Source organism: Papilio xuthus, unplaced genomic scaffold, assembly GCF_000836235.2.
Source record: "Papilio xuthus unplaced genomic scaffold, Pxut_1.1 DF825928.1, whole genome shotgun sequence".
Taxonomy (NCBI): Eukaryota; Metazoa; Arthropoda; class Insecta; order Lepidoptera; family Papilionidae; genus Papilio; species Papilio xuthus.
The window spans coordinates 2,771,445-2,798,487 of record NW_013532721.1 but is presented as its reverse complement, the minus strand read 5'-3'; the positions used below and the strand labels follow the sequence as shown (position 1 = coordinate 2,798,487).

Genomic DNA, 27,043 nt, shown 5'->3' with positions numbered 1-27,043 from the left:
CTCGGCAACTCGCGACTAAACGAAACGACATTACCACCCTCGTACCCCCACGGCAATATCGTTTAAGGGTTAGATGTAGCAAAGTCAAACGTTGATAAATACTGGATAAGTTTGTCTCTCTACTTTAAAAGGTGGAGTATAAATACATATAACAGATAGTTGACAGTCATAGCCTTGAAGAAGAGGCAAGAGACGGACATTTCAAAGATGGTTTAGACACTATAAAATTAATTTATACTTATATTTTAGGTAACGACCTCTTTAGATAAATGTAATTGAGTTCTATATTAAGCAGGCAGTTAAAATTGTCTTATTATATTCCGTAGCACGAACGCTGAGAAGATATCGTACAAATTTTTGTACCTCTCTTTGTTTCGTTGGCCTAATTAAATGTCAAGCGCTTGTAATTATACGAGTAGTTGTAGCCTTTAAATTCTATATCACAGACATTAAATAAAGTTTGTTTAATAAATAAACTATATATAAAATATACCTTCATATAAATGTATGGACTGTACATATGTAGCATACAAGTTGATGCAAGTTCGCGACATATCTACCTAAGTAAAGAGCTTTTTACGTTACCTCAAAAAAAATTATCCACCTGGAGTATGTATGATTAAAACAATTTGGCACATCCTTAGGGTGAGAATACAAACATATATGACAGTCTAACCATCGCATGAATTAATTAGGCTCCGTGGTGGCGACGGCGCCGACCTATGTGACCTTTGCACCACATTTTACCTGTTGCGTCTTGATCACTATCAATCCACGACCTTATAATAAATAAAGTGGCTTTCCTTAGGAATTGGACAAGCAAGCATCCGATTTCCCTTTGCAAGTACCCCGAATTTATTATTTAAGTAAAGAAACGAGTCTTACTACAATGGTATGCGTTACATATTAAAAATGAGATAAAAAAAAAATAATATCACAAATTTTCTTTTCCAATATATCGACAATGTTAGAGCATAAATAGCATAATGAGTTATTCTTTATTTTTAAACTCCATTATAACGGCTTAGTGATGAAGTCAATAAAGCGTTAATATTGTGACACAATATGCAGCCAACTGTAAATTAAAAGTTAAAAAAGCAATATCACACCATGCAGTTATTTTATCTAGCCGCACATAGAAAAAATATTAAAGAAAATTTAAACCCAATTTAATTGGTACCACAATCCTGGTTTTAAACACAGTACATACCTATCGTAAAGTTTTGTAATGCACGACACAACACAACACTATTCAGTTCTACGCTTTACTAATACTAGAAAATAAATGAAAGAATTGAATTTAGTACACAATAGTTATAAACAGGAAAAGCATGTATCTTAGCAGATCAATAGATTGTTATGATAATACCTTCCGTATTACATTACTTTATTAAAATATTTATAAACAAGAAATATCCCGTAAACCACAATAGCTTAAAAAATTTGCAAACCACACATATACATGTATTAACACTTTATTGATAATGTTTGTATGAAAGAATTTCCTTTTGTATGAAAAGCCTCTGTTTCACGTGAATATGCATTTTATAACTTTTTTTCTTGATGTATAAAAATATGATATAATACAAGTTACAATTGTAATCGAAACTGTAAATTTATCCAGCTTCTGAAGACACTGATTTGATTAGAGGGGAGATAAAGTTAGGGAAAATATTGGCATGAGTCCCTCCCTGAAGAAAATAAATCCCCTGTTCAGTGGACTTGATAAAGTCTTGTGATATCAATAAAAATGTATATACATATTTATGTTTGGAAATCGGAAAGAAATTAAGAGCGACATTATAATGTTTTTTTTTCGGATATACGATATTGGAAGTAAAGTATATTATTTTGTTTAATTGTGAGATCTAAGTAATAAATCAAATACAATACGAACTTTTTGAAAGTTTCCGATTTTATCTTGACTAGGGCGCCGAACAGTCTAGTTACGCAAATGGTATTTGAAACTACTTTAAACGTAACTAATGCAATCTAACTAAACAATATGCTATTTTACAACTCTTGCAATACTAATTGATAAGGCCGAGATAAAACTTAAATTAGTCTAATTACAAAAACAAAAAGATTAAATGTCATCATCATCAGCTCACTAAACGTCCCCACCGAGGGGCTCGGAGCCTACCCTATGTTATGCGTGACTCGGCCATAGTTGGGCACGCTGGCCAAGTGCGGGTTGGTTGACTTCACATATATCTTTGAATTTCTTCTCAGATATGTGCAGGTTGCATCACGATGTTTTCCTTCACCATAAGAACGTTGGATAGATAGACATATGTAAATCGGAAATCAAAAACCACATTGGTACATGGCGGGATTCGAACCCAGGACCTGCAGATTGCAAGTCAAGTGCTTGACCTTTGAGCCACCGACGCTCTTGAATGTAACTCAACTAAATACGTGTACTCTATTCAAAATTATAATTAAGGCCCAATGAAGATTGTTTTAGGACGTTTGTTCTAAGTGAGAAAAGACTAGGACGTGGATAAAGTCAATTTTTATTATCCGCATACTCGTCACGTTCTCGTGAAGAACTTGCTATAAAAATGATCTTATGAAGTGAGGTCTCTACTCGTCACGTTCAGGATCCTTAGTTTTTTTATTATACCGTGTCTTATATTCTAATTTTATACAAAAACGGCGACATAAATAAGTTTGGGCACGCTACTTGAATTTTATCCGTAAGTTTTTGGGGCACAAACGGTACGAATGTTATTAAGTCAAGAGAAAAGTTAAGCACTTTGCTGTGAGACGTTGAAAGGACTACACTTTTATTTTTCGCAAATTCGTACAACGTTTTAATCCACATTTCTTTATGAGTTGAATAACCATCGAAGTAAAGAGAGCTCAAGGGACAAAGACGTGAAACATTTGTTGAAATTGTTTCATTTAAATATTTTCTAGAAATCCCCTTAAAAAATTTCGTCTATTCCGTAACTAGAAAGAACTAAAAGTGTTATGTATGGCCATAAAGATAAATAAAACTATGATGATACTAAAGAGCATACAATCGAAGACAAAAGTAATATTTATAACTAGTTTACCAAAAAAAAGTTAAGCAAATAAAACTATTGATAGTATGTCAGGAGTGGCATAGTTCTATTATAGCAGTACAATACGTATACACGTAGCAAAAGCAATGGTGCCCGACTGAGCCGTCACTCAACATTACAATGCGACCCGAAGGTTTTGCATGAAGCTAAAAATCTGCTCTCAAAAAGGTCACGAGCGTAACATAATCCAGCTGTCAAGTCCCTTACCATTTGTTCTTATATACGCTGACTTTATCTTAAAAGAGATTAAGCAATGATCTCTAGTGGACATATTAAGCTAAATGAATGAGGAAATGCGAAAATGTGTATCAAAATTCTGTGAAAATGGTACTTTTAGGCCATTGAAACAAAATTATGACATCGTTATATCAACTGTATGATATATCAGTGTATTGTGGTAAATTGGAATAATCACCAGAATATCAAAACTATGCAGCCAACTTTCTACATTTTATTGTAGTAATGATAATATTTACAACTACTTAGGTTTAATGCTTTTACAATTAAGGAGAATAAATCAAGAAAAATCTTCGATTATTTACATTTATTCTTAGAAAATGGCATAAGAAAAATAAAAACATATGTGTAAAAAATCTGCCGCCGGCTTTCTGCAAGTGAGAGTCACTTGACGTTTCAAAGAGACTGGAAGAATGTAACAAGATAATTCTTTTATGTTGTTTAGTAAAAAAAATATATTTAGTAGCCAAAAAAAACGTTTCGTAAAATTAAATATAAGCCTGGTTAAGTAAAAGTGGTATTACCAAGATTCACAGTCTGAGTGGAATATTTTCATACTTAAAGCAACATCGTATATAAATTATTGGATAACTGTTTCGTTTACATCTAAAACGATATCAAAGAGAATGTTGGCAATTGTACGCCTTTCTTTTTAATTCCGAGGAGAGCGCCGGTTTACCTCAACATTAATACAGGTCTTTTGGCTGAGCTCTGAATGTGGTACAGTCGGTCCGTACAAAATGAAGGTCGCTATGATCGGCCCCACGTTGCATACATTAACATATTACTTAGGTATTCAGAGTACCTTTGTGTGAACTGTAGATAGATGCCAATTGTGGATTGCTAACAAAAGATATTCAACAATACACATTTAGAATATTTGGTATACCATAAATAATTGAAGTTTTATTTATAAACATACTATATTTGCGAGGAGGAAGGAATGAAAAGTATGCTCAAACAATTCTTACTGAGCTATTAATCTTATAGATTTTAGTACTACTTATATCTTTAATTTCCAAATTTTGTAGACGGCATAAAATACAATTAAAACTTGAGAAAAAAATAGACCATCGACAAACAATGATATCAGTTAAAGATGTTGTATCAGTCTGGTGTGTATTAATAAATATTTTGTTAACAAGCAACAATCGAAACTAAAATGATAACAATTATCATTCTAAACTAAACAACTTCTCAAAAGTATAACTACAAATATATCGGTCGTCCTATACATAAATTATTTATAACAAAAGTTTCATACAACTGTATACGATAACTCAAAAATACTGTCGGGTAAAACTAATTACTATGCTATCAATTAAAAACTTTAGCAAAACTGACACGTGATGTAGAGTCGGGGGCTAAATAGATTGTGCGGGCAACATGATTTCCCTCAGGAACTATTTGCGAGGACGTCCATGTGGTAAGGGTAGCAAAGTCTGTTGGGGCGTGACCTTTTAGATCTGACTACGTGCTCCGAGTAACAAAAGTTTTAGCGTCAAACTAAACTTACACGTAACTTATTTGTCAGACAATGATATTAGATTTCTTTAGGTATTAACTTTTGTGTGTTTCGTGAAACCACTTTGAATTAACTGTATTTAATTTTTTACCACCGATAGAACACGATAACAATATATAAATTTCACTATCGGACTCTATAAAATAGAACTTAATTAATATCTATTTTGTAGAGTCAGTCTCATAGAAATAGAATCAGTTAACTGATGAAGAGGAAATTTGATTTAAGCTTTATTCAGAGCTAGTTAACTTGGACGTATTACAAATTGATTGCCAGATGGATGAGTTTCGACGTGAGACACGCCGGCGGTTGGCATTAGGCGATCTTTATTAGTAAACATTGTGACTGTAAGAAGACAGTGTTTTAAAATATCGATTACTACCGCGCGTGCTAAGTCCACGTTTAAAACAATGCTTCCTAGTGGGTTGTTAACCTCCACAGTAAGGAAACTTTGATGTTGACAAGACTCTCTGACCTGCATCCACTTTCCTTTTTTTAATTGATCGCTTGACTACTTCAGTGCCACTCACTTTGGCATATTTTACAATAAGAAATTTTGCTATCGCATTTCTTTGTATATAACAGAAAATGTTAAGATTTCTCGTTAACAATGAAGTAAAACAAAGTTTAATTGAACAAAAAAAGAATTTAAGCCAACGACTACCATATGTATTTGATTTACAAATTCAAGAACTGAAATGATCTGATTACTTTAGCTTTTCATAAAATCCACGATTCGTATCCAATGTCACCCCTGACCCTCCATCGCATTTTATCGTTTCCCTGCGTGAAATGGATCCCAGTTTTAACTACGTAATAAAGGCAATAAGCTTTACTATGTCTCTATTGCTTTGCAAACTGCCTTTCTCGTTTATTGCGTGACCGTGAACTGAAACGAACGCTGAGCTGACGGAGCCCGTGTGTTCAACACTGCGTTACCAATTACTGGCGACGTCTCTACATAATCTGTTATAATATGGCATTTTCAACTTTATTGTGTCTGCCATGTATATAGTATGAAAAAATGTTAACAATATCAAACAAACGAAAACACAAAGGTTTCAAGTGAGGTAGAAGATATGTCATAATTTCACGCGTACATAAAATGGAAGAACTGGGCTTAATATTAAATCTATTGTTAGGTAAGCTAAAACCCGTGAAATCTTTAAGGTGACTAATATTGCTGAAAAATTTAATTAATGTTAAAAATTACGAGATAAACACGTAACTCGTATCAAAGATAACCTATATTGAACAGAATGATTCTTTTTCTTGCGTTATTATTACTCGTTTTAATTTTGATTATGCCAAGTATATATTTTTCTTGTTTCAGCACAAAGTTGTCCCCTATGGTTTTCGTTCACTGTTAACTTACCAAGTAGTTTATGTGTCGGTCCAGTGATTCCCTAGATCGGGACCACTTTATGAACCACGTGCACTTCCGGCGACGTTAGTCTTGCGATACCGATGTCGTATCGCTTCACTGACAACAACGTATGAGACCGAGTGTATGGATATTTATAAACTTGCTGTTTTTTTGTATCTGCGTATTGAGTGATATTACCTACATATTTTAAATATTTTTTTTATAGAAAAAAATGATTGTTTCCGCCCAGTTACTTAATTATAGGATATCCGAAAAAATTGATATGAAATCAATGTTACGAATTTTAATGCGGAAAATTTAGGTGTACCAAATGAGCCTTGTAGCTCTAAATAAATATATAAACAAATATGGTTTTTTCGCGTTCTATAAAAAATGTCTAATGGCACTACCTATAAACGTCTAATGTCAAGTCTATAATTAACAAAACATGCTATCATACATGCCAGGGAAGGTAAATAAAAAGTTAACAAGGTTAAAAATAACTAAGCCAGTAGAAAAGTCCATATAGCTGGATATATCCCGCTTTAGCGGCCACGACGTGTTTACGTCATTTGAAATGTTGTGAGCAATTCTATTGCACATTCACTCTTCTACGAAACCTTTGTTTTGGTATCTTTCTTGGACGTTGTAAGTTTGAATAACTTTTGAATATGCGATTTCAATCTTTATTGGTTTTATATTTAGTAATTGTAGTTAAATTAACCAGTTTAAGAAACATTTTGGTTGAACTACCATCATGTCATTGAGACAATGTATTTAAGATTATTACAAGATTACGGCGTTAGTAAAATGTAAATATATTTTTAGGTATTATCGATGACCTAGCACTAAAGAATAGAAGGTAAATATCAAAGCTCAAACGACACTAAGTCCTGGACCTTATCGACTCAGCATAACAACGAACTCGTTAAACCATTGCGAGACTAATTTGGAAGCATTTGTAAACCAAATTCGGTTCAACGAAAGCTCGGAGCGTCGTCGATTCGCTACGCCCACTGAATAAGCTGGTATCGATGGCCATAAGGCTGGTCGTGCAAAATTTGAGATGCGCTTTCTCGTATTCTTCACGCAAATAATGCGTGAATCAATTTCAAGGCACATCACGTTTTTGTTTTGTTAGTTACATGTGTTATGTGTTTGTTGTGAGTAGGATATACTTTCTTTTGGCAAATATTTGCACTTTAAGAAAATTTTAAGGTCTCACTCATAAAATTTTCAAATTCATGTAAACGGGAGCAATAGAGATAGGAACTAAACTGAACGTTTAACAACTAAATACATTGACTCGAGTGTATGCTGTGATCGTTGCACCTTTACACTGTCGTACGGTTCCAAACTACAATTAAATTACACACACGACATAATTCAATATGTTTTTCAAGTTTTAATTTTGTAAAGTCGCATAATGATGTTTTCGTTTAGAATATTTAAATAAATGAAGTTGTCATGTTTTAGTATCATGAAGGGTTTGTCCGACTCGACGGTGACGTCACGAGGACGAGACGAAGCACATCAATTACCCTCGGGATTGTTCCCGGTCCCCGGTTAATATAACACCCATGTATCTTCGTCACAATTCCTGCCAGCAAATTGCAGAGGGTTGTTTGCTCCATGCCATTTGAACACTTGATTGAACTTTGCCGATATACTTTTAATGGATATATAGGAGACGGCGCCAAAGTTATAAACAAGAAGTTTACGAGACCCCAGTGTTATTTAATTAAAAAAGATTTAACATAGAGATTCTTGGTTCTCGTAATATTTAAGCCAATAAAACTAGGAGTTTGATCCCACTTATTAAGACACTAAAAGGCTCTCCTCAATTGATCCGTAACGCGAAAGGTCAAATTGCTCTTTGTCACACAACTTTATGGACGCTATAAAGAGTTCTTTTATTAAGGTGTTCCCTCGCAAAATGAAATTGCTGAATTTAGTGTTCGAAGGAACATTGTGAACTCGGCTTGACAATAAAATCGAATCAAGAAATTCAACTTCCAAAGTGACCCAATGAGAGCGTGCCTAACTAGATCAAAACAAGTTTGTAACTTACGAGCTTGCGCCAAAACTTTCGCCTAGTAACTTAACATGCTAAAACTATAAACACATGGAATTTCGCGTAAAGAAACTTCCAAGGACGGTGTTATGCATATCGATTCGGCGAACGAACGGGCATCGAACCGAGGAACGGGTTAAAAATACCGCGAGCGGAGTGGCATGTGCGAGCACACCGGTCGGACTGCTCGGCCGAGCCAAGCCACATGCGTTTGTTTACAATCGGGTGGCGCGGGGCGCGGGCGGCGGAGGAGTTGGAGGGCCAACTTACGCCGGATGCCCCAGTCCATGTCTGCGGGCGCAGTGGGCACGCGGCGCGGCGTCTGCCAGCCGACTGCCGACTGCCGGCGCGGCAATGGCGAGGCGAGCATTGTCCGCGCCCGGTCCCCGCACATCAACTACACACGGCACACCTCCAGTAGGTACTCCCATAATGTCCAAGCGCATCATTTTGTACTACATAAAACTCTCCACAAGTAGGTCAAACTTGGTCTAAAATGTCGCGGTCTTAGGAAGTAGTTTTCTTATAAATAGCAATTGTTGTACCCTCTAAACTTTCTCATCATAAAGGTGCATTTTACATATGTGGAAACACCTAAACTTATTTTCGCCCTTAACATTTTTATGCTTTGGAAAGCAATTTTATTCATGCATCAAGGAACAGAAGGTGGACTTTAATGCAATTAACATATTTTACCAATCGAATTACCGAATAATAATAATAATTCACGACAGGTGTTTAGTTTTAACTCAACGCAGACGATCATATCTATGTAAAGTGTACCAAACTAATATTATGTCAGGTTGAGACATTTTTACCTATATGGCCTAATTATTCGACAGCTGAATAAGGCATGTCAAGCGATAATTAGGTACAATAGTATTTTGCCAGTGGGTATTCGTAGCGATAGATCTTGCAAACAAGCTTATTAAATAATCCACAATAGGACTAGACACTCCAAGTGTTAAAAAAACTTTGAATTAAACATTCCATGAAATACCAAACATCAAATGTCACATGGAATAATCCAGTTTGCATAGTCATTTGCCAGTTTTTCTGGCAGCTGACCCACATCTACTGAGTAATGGGCATTTAGAGGAGCCAAAAATGTTAAGAAGTCAAATTAATAAAATTCCTAGATCTATTTTATTTCAAACATTTGTTTCTTTGATAAAACTATTCATCTCGTGAAAAATATCTTAACGATGATATAACACAACACGCATTGCAAATTTGTTACCGAAAAACGATTAAAGCGCGTTTTGTTATCATTTTTAATTTCTGCATGAACATTTTCATTTAATTACATTGTGTTCTACATTTAAAAATAAATTAAAACAATGATAGAAATGGAAAGAAAAATTGCTGTTTACTATAGATGTCAGTATGGTCGAGAATAACTAAGCACTAAATTTACCATAGATATACAAAAAACGCTTTAATTTATATACAAAAAGTACAGAGTACTATGTGAATTGTAGTCATAGCAATATTTGTCAAATTTCACGAAAAAAAATAAAAATATGCAAATTTTTAAGACTAATATTAATATTAAATCGCTAAGATGATATACAAAAACTTTGACAGATGACAGCCCTCTCTTTAGAGCTTTTAGTTTGTCTCCCATTATTACTATAATTAAGAAATTCCTTAATTACGTTGAGTTCTTATCCTAGTACTTATATGTTTAGAATCTATACACATTAATTAACATGTAAATTAACTTAGTAGCTTTGTCAAATACGACGCGTCCTCGCTTTTAAGAGAGTAATGCGACACAACTTTAATTCCGATTCATATCCGTAGAACTCGCCCCCGGGTGTTAGAAATTAACATATCAATATGAGATTTCGCTTGAAATATTCACATTGTATTTCAAACAAAGATTTTATGATAACCATTTTCAATTTAATAACATAAAGGCTAATGGATATTTTGTGTATCTTTCGTTAAGATATCCCTTGAGCAGAAAGTAAAAAAATAGACGCGGCAATCTAGAAAAATGGGCGTCTTTAAGGCAGATTACGTTCGTAGTTCTGTGATTAAGGACCAAAACCGTAGATTCCAGCTGAGTGCCACAAACTTGACATAAACGATATAATATCGAATAAAAAGTACAAAGCTATAAATAAAATCTTTTTCAAAATGTGACAACCAAAAATATGTTCGTAATAGAAAATGCACTGAAAGAATATAGACAGTATTGTAAAAGCAAACGAAGTGTTATTTCCGAGCCAGCGCGCCGCGCACATACCGCGATATCAAAACGACAAGCAAATTTCTATCTTCCATTTATTTTATTTGCTTTTCACATTTCATACTTATTCAAGTGACATAACAATGGCGTGACTAAAAATAATCTATTCAAGATGTTGAAACGTACTGAATAATTTTTCAACCAAAAAATACATAAAAGAAATAATAGGAGAAGGCTGTAGGATAACTATCTGTATGTATGTGGTATGATGGTGGACTTAGGTATTTATCTCTATTTTCTCTTTGAAAAATCTGAGAATACAATATGTTTGAGGTAAATATTTCTACTGAAACTCAGAGAATTTAGTAACTAATAAGATGTTTCTATAACTAGCGCCATCTTTATTCTGATGCTTGCTACTTTTGTTTATGAATACCTGCTTACTAATAAAAACATTGATAGATGGCGCTAAAAAAGATAAACGAATACTGTTGTTTACTAAAAACTTATTACTATACTGACTTTATAAAAAAGCTCGTCACATGATCTCAAACTTCGATTTAATAGTGATCCAATGTATTTTATTTATTTTTAGACATTATTAGTAAGAATTCTTTGGCGCGAATAGCGCGCTTTCAAGAATGATTAGTGAGGGGACATAAACGTCGACATTTTAGTAAGGCTACTGTTGTGCCAGTACACCGGCACAGTGTCGGATTTTCTTCCTTACAGTATTAAAAAAGAAATGTATACAAAGATAGTAAAAGTTGAAACATTACTCACTGCGATGTGGGTGCGTCATCACGATGGCGAGCGGGCACTCGTCATCCTCCAGGATGTACTCAGAGTTATCTGCTGTATCCACCTGTTATCAAACCAACACAATAATTTGACATACCATGTCACCCAAAAGGGCGCCAAAATCATTTTTGTCTAAAAGCACTTTAACACTTAATCTAGTATTAAGAATCAACAAGTAAATGGATTCTTGTTTTAAGTCCTATTATTCATTTATTTATTATCAGTCCGGAGCTGTTCCGGAGATTACCCGCAACATAAGCGGCCTTGTGTACAGACATACAGATTGGCAGTAGTTTGTGTTATATACCTGTACAATGCAATAGTGGTGCGGCTCGTGTCTTGAGAGGCCGTACTTTTCCAGCATCTCGCGCACCACTGCGGCGGCCGTGTCGCCCACAGACAGCAGCAGCGTCTTGTACGGCACGTCCGGACACAGCGACGACCCGTAGATTTTCAATGTACCGCCTAACATTGACAAACAAAAAAATTATAACATAATCTTTTTCCTTATTACTCCTCATTTGTTCAAATTATTGGAAACCATCAACACTCTTGGAGGTTGTAAACATGTTCATAGTGTTAGAAACTAAAACGATATATTTTTAATTCGCCGGAAATATGAATAGTCCAGTTAATTCGATTTCCTAAATTATCTTTTCTTAATAATAATTTATCGTCCATGAAATAGAAAACATCAGCAGCAGATTTTATGAAACAAGAAGATGGTTTAGATTATATTTTTTTTTGTGTATTACCGGTGTCAGGTCCGCCATCCTTGGAGCGGAACTGTTGCAACTTCCTCTCCAGTTTCTGCTGCCGCCGGCGCCTCATCACCGCCTCCGGGTTGCTGATGCTACGTGTGAACGACGTCTCCGGCAACTCTGGACAAACATAAAGTTATTACGGTTTTCATATGCCTTATTGGCTCTTAACTTCACAGGAGTCGTTGCGCAGGACTCAATTTTAGGTTTGTTAGGTGTACCGGGATGAGCTGTGAGGGCACTATGCGTTGTTCCGATGACCTTGGGCTTACAAGCATGTTTGAAAGGAATAATACTCAACGCTTAAGTTGGCGTTAAGTTGTTGGGATTAAAAAAAACTAATAACGATTAAAAAACTGTTTTTGTTTGAAAAAAGTAAAACAAAAATACAAAAATTGAATATTTAACTTTAATATTGTTACCCAACGCCACGGAACGTAAAATCTAGTCACTGTGGTGTCTTACCAAAGATAAATCAGATACGCTAACATGTTTCGAAAAGAAAGTGTTGCTGTTAGTCATAATGAAGCTAATTAAGTTACCATTGTAGACATGTTAAACGATACAGATAATACAAATTGTTTCAGTGTATTGGTTATAAATCTAGCATAGCTATTAAAAAAAAAATATTTCTTCAAATCCGTTATTTTTAACACTCCATTGTTTACACATGTATAAAAACTTGTTCTCTTTAAATAAATGAGACAATAGTTTACAATCCACTTATTATAGAGTCGAACTAAGCGATTAGTATATAGTTAAGAATAATACCTGTGTAAAGTTTCTCCGCAATTGGTCTGTTTTCATCATTTGTGTCTGACTTTAGTCTTGAAAGTTTCTCTTTCTTTTTAAGCTCTTTCTTTTCACGTTTTGATAATTTTCTTTTGAAGTTCTGATCTGATTTTTCATTGACGGAAGACAGAGGAACCTGTAAGTTAAAATAAATTTAGTTAACATTTCGACTACACAGTATCTTTGTATATATTTGCATTTAATTTTATTAATAAATAGATTTGGGAAAATAATACATCGATTTTCCATTATGCTTTAACTCGTAATTTAAATTTTCAAATTTTTAGTGTGCCTTGGTACAAAGAAGGTTGTATAGGTACACGAACCTCATTATTAGTAAGGCACTTAAGCAGGAAGCGTCCTTCGCGGTCATCAGTGTGCCAGTTGAGCTGCACGAGGAGCGGCTTCTCGTGCGGCTCCAGCCGGCGCTCGTAGTCCGGCCCGTGCGTCTCCCACAGAGAGTACGAGCCCAGCGACAACATGCGCATGTCTGGACGGAACTTCTCGATCAAAGTTTCTGGTGACCAAAAAAAACATTGTTTAAAACAAGCCAACTCAAATCAAATTGCCTTTTGTTCGAATTAATTAATTAAGCGGCTTCTGTTAATCATATTAATTAATTTAATTTTAGTAGTTATCTCTTTTAATGCGTTTCCTTTATCATCTGACTCATTCAGAATCGTTACACGGTTACTAAAAGAGCCTCTTTAGTGAAGATTTTTATGAGAAATCTTTTTTATCGTTTAGAAATTGTAACATTTTCCATTATTATGTTACTACTAATATTCCTAAATTGTAGATTTATTATAGACTTATCACACTTGTTAAAGTTGATAACATTGATACTGTCTGATTAATTAATTGTACGACTCGTCCATAACGATGATAACGTGACATAATAAGTGTAGCCAGAGTCTCTTTAGCACTTCATTAGACGACCTACTTATCACTTAGATCGGCTATAAACGTTAACTTTTAACTAAATACTAATCGGTTACATATCTTAAACTTTAGTATTGTTTACCTAAATATATTTGATTCCGGTAATCAGTTGGCATAGGTCTTTAAGATAAACTGTCACTTGTTAACGAATTTGAAGATCAACTAAATAAATAAATCTTACTAATATTTTGAATGCGAATGTTTTAATGGATGGATGTTTGTTTAAAGGTATCTCCCGAAAGGGTGAACGGATTTCATTGAAATTTGGGCTAGATGTAGAACATAGTTTGGAAGCACATAGGCTACTAATTAGGTTTTTTTGTAATGCGCGCGGAGCGAGTCGCGGGCGACAGGTAGTATTATGTGTATTGTGTAAAATTAATATATCTTTACCTATGACATCGCTAACTGTAGCATCTGATGCAACGCGGATGCATTTCGTTGCAATCTTCTGGCCGGAGTCTTGAAAGTAGAAGCGCATCACTCCGTGAAACTCCAAGTTCTGGAAATTTATTGTTAATATTAAAGCAAAATTATAAAAAAATAACTTCTAGTTATTTTAAGTTACTAAAGAAAAGTCTATCCTTTCCACATAATGTACATTGTATTGACGTATGAATTATTTGTTGAATTAAATATGAGAGCGCCTTTTATTTTACATTTCCATTTGAGTCATAGTCATAGTCCAAGCTTAAAACTACACCTTTAACTTTACGATAAATATCAGTCGTGTACACACGGGAACATTTTATCTCAAGCGCATTCTTCACAAGATAAGGAGGGTTCACAAAGCAAATTGTTTTAAAATGATGCGCTTACAAGAAAAACCAAGGAACAAACATTTTGCAACATCTTTATTTCAAGCGAGTTTACTTTTGATACTTGAAATAATAAGAGTTTAAACGCTTTTAAACGCAAACAACGTGCTTTGTTTTGTTTACTTTCGCTATGTTTCATAAAGTAAACATTGAGTCATAATGTTAGATATTTCAATGAAATAAACAAAGTTAGTAATTCTAAGCACGTGTTCTAAATACATTAGGTCCGCAATATTTTCTATGGACTTTGATAACAACTAGTTTGTTTACAAAAAAATAATCTGTCTAGTTTCAAACTATTGGTTTTTTTTGGTATAAAAATGCAATTTATGCCTTGCTTGACGCGAAATTCGTAAAGCACAATGCACCATTGTTAAAACTTTGTACCAATGGATGAGTTTAATAGAATTATTTATTAAGGATTGTGACTATTTAAATATTTATAATTTCGAGTTATGTGTATTACTATTTGGATTGGCTATATACATAAGCATGTTACATTTTATTATGTGCAAAGGAAGTACACACATGTAAACGTATCACTAAACATCATAACATTAAGATTACTTAGTTTAAAAGAGAACGGTAACGTCTAGCACAGTCGTATAGTTTTCCGAAAATCTTAAACAATTGCATTGTTTCGAAGAACAATTGTAAGGTCGCGCCGACGATCACCTGTTTAGACTGCCTTACTATGTTTATGTAGTCTACTTTATAATATGTTTACGTTTACTAATACATACTTAAAATTTTAGTTTCTAGTATCACAAAAAGCAACTTATTGTTTTATGAACTCAACTCATTGACATCAATCCTGGCGCTTACGAAATCTTCGTCAACATTTTTATCGATAACATTGATGAACAGAACAGAACGTGAAAGAAATTTGGAAACTTTACGCTCACATTCAGTAACGAATACATTTCCATAACCAAGCCAACCTATTCGTGCAAGATCTGGGTCTACTGATTCTACCAGCCTTGAAAAGCCACATTATGCGGAGACATAAGGACATTCTGGCGCATGTAGACCTACTGTTACCACAGAGTATATATGGGTATAGTGAAAACTTGCCTCATTGGGCTCGCTGAGTTCAAAGAGGTCAAGCCTATTGGCGTTCCACTGCTGGATCATGTTGCGCAGTACCTCGCGCTCCAGCATGCGCTTGTCGCGATCCGCCTCCATCCTGTCACCGCATCAAGTACAACACCTGGAATACAGACAGACACACATTAATATTGACAATTTTTATGTTACTTTCGTGGTTTTCGCCATAATGTCACCGGCAAATCTTGAACCATGTCTACTTTCGTAGATAAAATATAATGGCGGCGTTCATGATTTGACGGTAACATAACCACGCAAATATTGCATCAACGGCTTTTTCATTATTGGTTGTTTTAACTTATCTCTACGCAGTAATGTTGTTTTGTTTGGATATAGAAATGTCCATTGTAATGAAATAAGGCGTAAAATACAACACAGGTAAAAGTATAATTTCATTTGGTCTGTGTGAATGTAGTGCACAAAGAAAGTGTACAAATAGTATCAGTAAACTCAATTACGTTCGCCGTTTGTTCTAAAAGTAGATTCTCTTTTAACGTTGTTGTTATAGTTCCTTAAATGTCAAGGCTTTCACGATGCGAGGGTTCGATAAAAACGGCATTCTGCCCTAGAGTTAGTAGTGAATGAAAAAACAAATTATGCAATAGTGTGCATAATATCAATACTGGCCTTGAATAAAAAAAAACATAGATGTAAATATGCTATATACTTCACGGAAAGGTAAATAAATCCACTTATATAATTAAGACAACAAAACCTTGTTGCATGTATATAGATATTAAGAAGATACGTGAATACTGGCTTCCGCGGTGCACGCCAATTTTTATAAATAAAAATCATAGATTAGCAAAGATATTCAACCAAACGAATCGTATCAGCCCCAATTCCTTTAAACTTAAGGTGTTAGTGTATCAGAATATTGCATAAAAGTATTTGGGAATCCAAGTGCATTGTAAACATTTTAACTGCACAAATATGTTTTATATCGATTCTAAATTGCAATAACAGTCCTATGGTGGCTTACAAAGGGGAAAAGCATGACCAATAATTCTCACCGGCGATCACTTTGTTTCCGCTTACTTTGATTGATGACGCGAACATTTCACACATACTATACAATGTGTGATATTTTATCAGTACAACCGCTTAGTCCACTATATAAATATATAATATGTTAAACGATAAATAACATACTAATATATATTTTTTAATTATTTCTATACAAATCCGGTTAACTTTAGCAATATATATTTCATACAAGTATTTTATATCAAGACTTTCTACTGCATAAGAAGTTTCTTTTTGATTTAACGCTTTTGACCAATATTAATTCCTCTGGTCAAAGAGCGTAGTTTTAATCAGTAGTTAAACTCTAGCTTATTTAGGCGCATGTATATGGAACATTGATCAATCCATGTAGACGAATTTAGCAAAAGAATATATTTCTAAGTGGGCGGTATCGGCTCTCCTGGCATGTATGATGCGCAGGCGCACCTACACTCGCATGCCTGTATTTATAACACGAACATATGGCCCGGCGCGGCCGCCACTCAACACTATATAAACACAATATTGGCTCACTATAAAAATCTATTGATTTCTTTTTGAATTAAGACACGGTAAAACTGTTACAAATCACGAAACGAGTTACTAATTGTATTGCGAAAACAATTGCGAAACTTGGCTTTAAAACAAAAGCTTTTTGTTGAAATTACTAATCGAAATGCAATTGTTGCTGAAAATTACAGTTAACTTGTATAAAACAGCAATAAAGGCCACAGAGCCCCTTGTTATTTGTGCCTCTACAATTATCTCAAACGAACTGAAATTGAGTGGAAAAAAAATTAAACCTTTTTCATTCACTACCTGTCAAAAATATATTTGAACAAGAATTAGAATACACTATCAAAATACATATTAACACTACGGCATGTTTGTACATACAATTGAAAAGAAACAACTACGCAGTGCCCAATATATATTGTACATATACTAGGTGGATAGGGACGTTCTAACGTTACAGGCACGTACCTGCCCCTAGGCGATTGTTTACCAACCAGATATAATGTTACGTAGAAACGTGCCGCAATTCATCCCGTTAGTTTATTAATGTCCGCCGGTCGTACTGAAACGTTTGTTATGTTTGGTACGCTTCCGTTTGCGTACCGGGTACGAACTACGGCAAACGTGGTACCGCCGCTGCTACGCGGATCGTTGACTCGTAAAAATAAACACGCATCGCTTACTTCACAACTTAGGTCAATTTATTTTCCTTTTTCATTTTCTGTATACTATAAGCAGCCGGCCAATTATTCTCACTTTCGTTATCGTATGAATTTTACGTTACACCTGCTGTTTGAAGAATTGATTAAGTTTATACATAAGTAAAGTATTTTAATGATTAACGTTTATATATTGAATCTACTAACTTCAAGTAGGTTCACTTAAGTACATAATAGAAATTGAACGACAAAAAAAACTCAAACAATCATTTAAACGATTTTTTTATACTTATCCCAAATAATAGTGACGTTCCAAGTGGCAAGTGTAAGGCGATAGGCTTATAAGTGGGACGATAATAAGTTCGAAGAATCTTTAAAAACTATAATTTACATTTTAAGATAACTGCTATACAATTCGGTTGAGTGATTTAGGCATCATATATTGAGTGAATGATATCAAGTGAGTGGTTGGTTGAAGTTGTCATCGTGTCGGAAGTTAACGCTTGGGCGCCGACCTTGCCCCTTCCTGTTCCCGGCGCGGAGAGATCGCGACCGTTGCCTTTCTTACAACCTATTTGATTACACTTTGAGTTTCCACTGCTCAATGATCTAGTAAACGTATATGATCTATAATACTCATTCTTGAATTGTGAATATAATTTAGAAATCTGAATGAAATGTGTAACTAAAAACCTTAACACCACCGTAACATAGAAAATTAAAAAAAATGTTTGAAGAAAGCGCTAATCAAATTTTCTATTATAATTTAACCATTACTGAAATATTTATAACTCATGCAAGGTCTTGTGTAAAGATGACGCCAAGAATATTGATGGCATTACAGATTACGTCACTGCGTGATTCTATTTTTAATTAGTAATTTCGTTTAACAATGTTTTTAAAATTAAGTCTTAACTAATGTTTTGACGAACGCCACAACTGACTTTGTCCCACTAACAAAATACTAAGAATGACGATTGAACTCTTAACTTTGTCACGAACACATTTGTTTTACAAGCATAGTTAAATTGTGTGTTCGACATTGCATGCGACTGTACCTAAACACTATTCGGTCACGCGTCCGTAACCGCTGTCGCTGCACTCTCGCGCACTCTGGCAAACTACTGTTAGCTTTTCATGTATGCAAAACTATAGTTCTATGCAAACTTATATTAATGGCGTAACTAAAAGTATACACACGAGTTTCCTACAAACCTCATCTCAAGGTGTTTATATCAAGTCGAAAGGAACAATTAAAACCGGACTTTTACACACTTGTAATCTTATTTCTTACTAATATTATAAATGCGAAAATGCGATGGATGTTTATTTGAAGTATCCCAGAACGGCTCAACGGATCTTTATGAAATTTTACACAGATGTAGAACATAGTCTGAAAGAACATATAGGCTACTTATTAAGTTTTTCATTTAATTACGCGCGGACGGAGTCGCAGGCGGCGCTTAGTTTCCAATAAATCTAAAGCACCTTGATCTAAACAGCATGTCTGCATATACATTCGACGTTTTTTACTTAGAGCACCTGGAAAACGCTTTATATGCAATCGTCCATGACTTCATTGATTTAATGAGATCTACATGTTCATTAACAGTCACTTAATGAATCGTATTATACACATGAATGCAAACACAATTATAGAAGAAATTATTTATAGGAATTACATTCTCGATGTCGACGAAAATAAGCCTGTTTATTACTCACTTTCATTTGGATCAAAAAACGCCAACTTTACCAGAAAAATAATGCATAAAAAGTTATAAATAACAGATTTCGTCTTGACCATCGTATCAACTCATATATTCCAGACAATCTGCGAACTTATTACTCAACTAATGTTACATCACATTCGATACAGACGCATCACATTGTTTTGCAAGCGTAAGTAAACTAATTACACGGCTAAAACATTCATTGAACAGGGCAACAGCATTGAGCGTGGGAATGTATGGTGTTGATATAATAGTGCCGGCGCAAAAACAACGACCCCTGGCAAGTGCATAGGGGCGGAACAAGTGTACGCACCGGCGGCGCCCCACTGCCAATGTACTCACTCACTAATTCTCCTATTCACACCACATTCGGCCTTCGGTAAACACTCCAGCTTTCGACGTGCCTAATCGTTGCTCTTTTCACAAGTGCCTAATAAAAATAACTTTTACTTCACGATCACATATAAAAACTTATTTCTCACGGCTTTTAAAGAAATAAATATAATAGCCATTACGATTCCATGCTTATTAAGTTTTCACACAGATAATTATGTCTAAGTTAAATTATCATAGAGACGCCCAGCACTAGTGAAAGTAACATTTCTTACAGAATGTATTTATTTATCCAACGAAGCGAGAAACAAACGCAGGTGTGTGTTTACTTAAAAAGCCTAGTTTAATATCAGGTCAAAATAATTTCTACACAATCACAACAGTCCATATGAAACACATTATACTTCCTAAGAAGCAGAAGTCAACAAAATTTTAATTTCAGTGTACCATAATTGTCAATTTATTTTACTAGGACTATGTAATTAGTTTGACAATCGATCGCATTAATAAAGATTACCGAGTTACTAATTAAGATGATAAGACAATTAAAAATTAAATAAATCGTTGCATCTTAGACCGGAAAAGTAATGAGCATCTGTTACGAATCATAACAGTATAAACCTTTATCAGACGCTATGGAAATTAAATGTCTGCAAGAAATATGTTCAAATTAATTGCATTTCGGATTAACAAATATTCTATATGATAGTAAGTTTATAGGTTAGATTCACTACTTTGCACGTCGCATACAAAGGTAATAGTTGAGCGACGTTTATAGCGGTTTGTTGCAGGCTTGCTCGCCACCTACTTTGGTCCATTCACACAGCCGCGCTCAGCTGGCTCAAGTTACGGGAGTCGTGTAACCCGGCGTTCGCGATTCGGTCGATGCTCGCGCCCGGCCCTGAGAACTCGGCTTCGACTGCAAACCTCCCATGTTATGAAACGGTACAGTTACACTGTCACGCAGTATTCGCAGTCGAGACTATTGCTTGTCGTAGGCTTCGTGTGAAAAGACTTTATCTCTTAATGTTGATCGTTTGAACGCGATGTCTTGACTTTTTGGACGTTGGACAATTATGTTTATCACAGGAATCTTCAGACGAACATAACCAAATACCGTTGAAGTACAAATAAGAAATAGATTCAATATCAGAATTTGCCAAAATGAGGAACAAAACAACTTAGATAAGATTCGGTCTTTTATTATTAATACAATTTAGACACAACTTTCGTGTCATGAAAAACCTATGTGATTATGACCACCGCAAAAAAAGGCAAAATAGTACCTTTAATATTTTGCTGCGCGTGTTCATTTCTATAATACCTATTAATTTCCTAGGCGCACCGCGCACAGCACGGCAAAACGGCTGCATTGTGTTGACAAATGGAATGCAAAAGGTACTGACCGAGGAGCGAAGTGCGACGTGAGTCACAGGGAAGGCGCGCGCCTCCAGCCTCTACCGCTAACGAAACTTTAAATGCTCATACCAAGCGGTTGCCTTTTTTATCTTTGACTTATTCACATAAGATTCGTGTCTTCGCATCTTGCTGATTAACAAATTCCGTAATACTTTATGCGACATTTGCTAATTAACGGAATATATAATTTTTTTTGCAATTGAAGCACAAAACTTAGCAATTGTATGTTTAAAAAAAACATGAAACTGATATTAGACACAGAATGGCCGGTAACTTGATACTGTTGGTGTCGAATTAAAAAAAATCGTTTCGGAGAGCGGTGTTCTGCGATATACTATCTGTGATTTAGAGAGTCGTCTGTCTGGCGAGTGATAGTAGGGCATGAGTAGTTAGCAATCGGGTTTCGTTCCGGCGCGTCAGAGAGAGTCCGCCGGGTTGGCATGCGGCCGCGGCCATGTCTCGACAAAAGTATGACGCCGGCAAATCGCTACCCGCGCACCGAATGACCGTGACCATCGGCGTTCACTCTCGACGAAAACGGGACCGCGTCATAACTGTTTCCATTACTAACCAAATGTCAAAATTAAAGAAGTTGTCAACGTTAAACATTAAGGCCCTTCTTACACAAGGCTATCCTAATATATAAGGATATCCGAAGATTTTAGTCTAATAATTGTGACTTACGGTGTTCAATATTATAGAGGTTCGTAAACAAGCACGCATCGCTCGCTAGGTAGCTCGGTACGTAGTTCGCTACCTTTTTGTCAATATCGTCAGTGCAAAAATTGCTGCTATTTTCAAGATGGCGGAGCAAATTTGTACAATTGAGATTATGGAAAGTCGTATGAGCCCTGTAGTCGTTACGCCTGTACTGACCGAATAGACGACTGACTTCGACGATTCATTGTTGTGTGTACGAACCTCGCACTACGCGATACTGTAGACGCAAGTATCGAAACGTAGTATCGGATATTTACGTAGCCTTGTGTACGAAGGGACGAAGTCGATGACCTGTCGTCATCATTACAAGCTATCATGGTTTTAAAGCCGGTACAACTTCTTCGTAACTTAACGTCGTCTGAGATGATTTTCTCACGCACGAACTTTTAGATTGAGTGAAAGTGAATTACTCTAAGCTCTATTTCACAAAATACAAACAGCTTACCAAGACTTTACAAAATTATACATAGAAATTAAAATAAGATTTCTAAGGACTAAAATTATAGTTTTGTAACAAAGTTAATACTTTCAACTGGGTGAACTATGTGCCGGCATGTCATATTTGCTTTCATAAAAATAAGGTCGTTATATCGACCATTGGGCCGTGCAGGAGTAACAGGGGTGGCCGGGGCCTGGCACGGGCTGTGCCGGGAAACGTTTCAACTCACGCAGCGCCCAAACAGAACCTCAACCTCGCATAGAATGTGTCCTGATTATAACCAACAGGCGAATTATACCGATTTCTTTTATTTCTTTTCATCAAATCCCTTGAAATACGTACTTTGTAATCGTTTATAATAGACGCGTCTTCGATATAAAACAGTTTATTTGAACAATACGGGTCTTACAAAATCGATGTTCATACGAAACGTAATGGCATTACAAGCCATTGTTTACCAAATATGTTTTGCAAGTCGGTTATAAAACGTTTGAACGTAAATAATTTGTTCGTTCGTTTTAATATTCAAATCTGGGTTGTAGAAACCTCACGTTCGAGTGTACTTAGGTGTTAGTTACCATTGTAACATTATCTCCGAAAGATTGTTTATGTCATTTTCTACTATCGTTGTATACTAGTTGATTTATTACCTTGAAACTTTCTAAGTCAATCAGAAGAAATGCAAAATCAATAAGAATGAATTCTACTGGACTGCTATTCACTGACGGTTAGAGATGAACAACGAACATTTATTTATTTAATATAATCTCGAGTTATTATCCGTTTTCGTCTACCGGGGTTCAAGTTCATCGAGGTTGTGACTTAATGATGAATATACATTTGGCATACATAAAGGATAATAACCTTTGAATAGAGTCTTTAATTTGTACATTTTAGTTATTTTAATACAAATAAAACATTTTGTAATTAAGGAAACGTTAGTATAAGACGTTATAATATAAATAAAGGCATCACATGACCGTTTAAATCACCTTTAACCTAAACAAGCGCGTCTCGAAGCGCAGCATACCAGCCGGCGGCGTGGCGAAGATCGCGTAGCTGTACGAAAGTCAAATAAAAAGTTCTCGCCGATTTATTACAACATTCCTGCGATCTACTCTCGCGCTTCCGGCGTTTTCCATATGCGATTTGTGTTATAGTTACGTAAAATGATCGTGTTAGTTTAGAGAGCGAGAGGGGTTTGAGGTGCGAACGGGGCGGGCTGGGCGGTCGGTGCGTGCCAGACGCGTTCCACTTGCAGTAATTGAATTAGGAGCAATCGACTGTGCTGATGCATACTGCGCCACGCTGCAGCCCCTCTATTGAGCTCCACGGTCATTGTGCCCGAGTGGCGACCGCTCGGTGACAACGTCTAATTGTCTTAAGCGCACAGGATATTACAAAGACTCATTAGATAAAGTAACCATACGTACGTCAGGAACACATACTAATTTAAGTAAGTAAGGGCAACTATGCCAAAATCATGTTATGCTAGTTATATAGAATAGAAATAAAGATAAAGATTGTTATCTCAGAAAAATGTCTTTCCGGGACGTTTAAGCAAAAATACTACAAGCGTAAGCACTATAAATAAAGAAAAAATAACATGTCCGTAGTCTGATATATAAACACGGCTAAACACTCACGTATATACGTCCGGTGGCGGCACCGACTAGTTTCGAGCCCATCGGGGGCCCTTCATCAGGATGAGTGGCACTGGTATTGTTTCGCGGACGCGGCCCGTCGCTCACTGCGCGCCTGCGCTCTTAGGGCGCGTCTTGAGGGGGCGGGGGGCGCGGGTTGCGCCGGCGTCGTCGACGATGTTGATACCAAAGCGTCGGTGGTGTTGTTGTTGAAACAATACCAGTGCCACTCATCCTGATGAAGGGCCCCCGATGGGCTCGAAACTAGTCGGTGCCGCCACCGGACGTATATACGTGAGTGTTTAGCCGTGTTTATATATCAGTTTAATATAATGTCTCACGGAAGTTTGAATAATTTAATGTCCGTAGTCAAAATCATACCGCAGATTTAAAGAAATGAAAGTAGCGGTTCCACATTTTTCTATATATTTTTGTCGGGCATATGCGATCGATAAATCCACTTTCCGGTCGTTATTTTGGAAGCAGCGCGGATATCATTCATTGCATCGATACATCCAATTTACATCTGATAGAGCAACGCGCTACAAACTGGTCGTAATTATCGTGGTCACGTGAAAGTCTTCTTCATCGATAGACCTAGTCGTTTTAAGATCAATTAGTTTGAAATGTAATTGTACAAATAAAAAATAAATAAAGGTAAAAAGAGAAGACCACAAAATAGAAATCAGCTTTTTGGATGGGAGGTTTTGATTTAACATACTTTTTGTCAAAGAGATTTCTTAATAGCGACATACATCTCTCAATACAAAAACCAGAAAAGAACCCTGCTTACATAATATCCATTAATACAGATGGCGCGGACTTTAAGGATTGTGTATACAGTTGCTAGTTTCCTTTGAGCACTTGCTTGGGAGCAACCAAGCGCTGGCAGCTATGTAGCTAGCGCTATGTTAGCTGCATGAATTACTATAGGAAAGTATAAAGACGTAATCAGCGAGAGAAAAGCGCACACAAGTCGAGACGCCTCCGTCACCTTAATGGTGTGCTTAAAAATTCAGGACGTAGACTAACTGTGACCCAGTGAAGTTGAATGTCCGCTTACCGCTACCTATTAACATCGCTTTCGGACAAACGCTAATGGTTCTATTAAGATTTCAATTGAAATCCAAAATTACTTTTTTTTGCCTGAATAAAATCATTTCAATTGTGTAAAGATTTACCATCATCATTACCTCATATAGTAACCTATGTGTTCATAATATTAAGATTATTATTACCTTCAAATGTAAGATCCGAAACAGTTTCGACAGCAGAAGTGTAGCTAATTTGTCTACGCCATGCTATCTGTAACAAAATAATGTAAGAATTACAACTCATGACTACAACTACATTGTGTCTGCATTTGACTGTCATCAGCAATGGTCGAGTATAAAGGGGGAACATGCTTATATAACATGGTACTTAGATGATTACGCAGTTTCTCTAATAGACGGTGACGGAGAAAGTGAAGAAAGAGGTTGCTTGTTCATTGTAAGGGCTATTATCCATATTTTTATTTAGCTGTTATGTGATATTTAATTTGCATAAGAAATAATAGGTAACTAAAAAGTTATGAACATTTTGAGAAGAAGCTGTAACACTAACATACTTGTGAGAAGATTTACCGGCTGTCTCTTGCAAACTGGAATGGGGATTTTTAGTCACTATTTCCATCTCTCTTGTGATGTTAACTTTAGTTGCACACGTTAATGAACTATCAGGGCGATACAAATCTTCCATCACTTCGCGATCAGTTTTCAACGTACCACTCATAAGCAGGTATTTTGAATAGAAATACAAATCCATCCCCATTTTTTTTAACAGAATGTACAACGGAAAAGGGGCGTTTCTGCAAATGCATTTCAGTAACTCGATAACTCCGTCCGCATTACAATTCACGCATCAAAACATGAATGCATCATAGCCTTTATCAATTTATGCTTATTATAAAAATTGATAAGTATTCGTATTGATATCGGTAAAAATAAACATCGGCACGCGATAAAGGCACATATTCAATTGACGTGTGAAGGTGAGGCCTTGGTGAAATGCTACCATACATCGATAAGGTTATATACAAGTATCAAAGTGTATTACGTTATTTTCTTCCTTCTAATAGTTAATATTGTAATAGACTAAAAAAAATACTTAAGGTTCTAATGTCACGAGAACAATATTGTTGACATATGTGACACGTATGAAATATATATACGTAAAACTTATTGATCGATTTCTTATTTCGATAATTACGTCATAGGTTCATTGAGTTAACTCTTTCAATGAAAGTTATATCTTCAAACTCTATAATTACTAGGTATCATGTGTAATATTATTTCAAATTATACTACTGAAACAGTACATAATGCTAGCTAGTTGTTCTGGAGTAACTAGAGTGTTCTGGTTCAGAGGAAGCCGTAGTCTATTGGAATTACTGCTCTAACTAGAAATACAAATCTTGTCTCTGACGTAATGAGAACATGATTTTTTACTCAGAAAAGAGTTCATAAATTACTATTCCTATGTTTGTATAATAGCATATCATCTACCATTAATAAGAAAAATAGTACAAAGAACGAATTAGGTGAATTATAAAAAAAATATTACGGTCTTAATATCGGATTGACAATCAATAAATATCACAATCAAAATTATACGTATACGAAGTCACAGTGACTGTACCTATGGCGACCGCCACTCTCGCAATCGTGACTCACTGAGGCAACGACCGTGGTAGTGGCAGAATCATTGAATTTGTTGGTATACAACCTTATTAGATCCTACAGATTACTTTATGATTTTAGCAACTTTTGAGTACATAAAGATTTTTCAGTAACGTAACATAAAATTCATTGGTACCACTTACATTACACAGCCTACGAGAGTAACAA

At 35.6% G+C, this 27,043-nt stretch overlaps 1 protein-coding gene across 1 annotated transcript in view; it reads right to left on the bottom strand.

Annotated features, from left to right (window-relative positions):
* The window catches only part of cno (adherens junction formation factor afadin), a 46,466-nt gene that overhangs the window by 16,912 nt on the left and 2,511 nt on the right, over positions 1 to 27,043 (bottom strand). The window contains exons 2-9 of the mRNA XM_013322134.1: positions 25,394 to 25,460; positions 15,659 to 15,794; positions 14,160 to 14,268; positions 13,151 to 13,341; positions 12,804 to 12,960; positions 12,027 to 12,152; positions 11,579 to 11,736; positions 11,254 to 11,335 (exon numbers count right to left, since the gene is read on the bottom strand). Of these exons, the coding sequence (XP_013177588.1) occupies positions 11,254 to 11,335; positions 11,579 to 11,736; positions 12,027 to 12,152; positions 12,804 to 12,960; positions 13,151 to 13,341; positions 14,160 to 14,268; positions 15,659 to 15,769 (934 nt within the window). The 5' untranslated portion in view covers positions 15,770 to 15,794; positions 25,394 to 25,460. The remainder of the gene's footprint in view (positions 1 to 11,253; positions 11,336 to 11,578; positions 11,737 to 12,026; positions 12,153 to 12,803; positions 12,961 to 13,150; positions 13,342 to 14,159; positions 14,269 to 15,658; positions 15,795 to 25,393; positions 25,461 to 27,043) is intronic.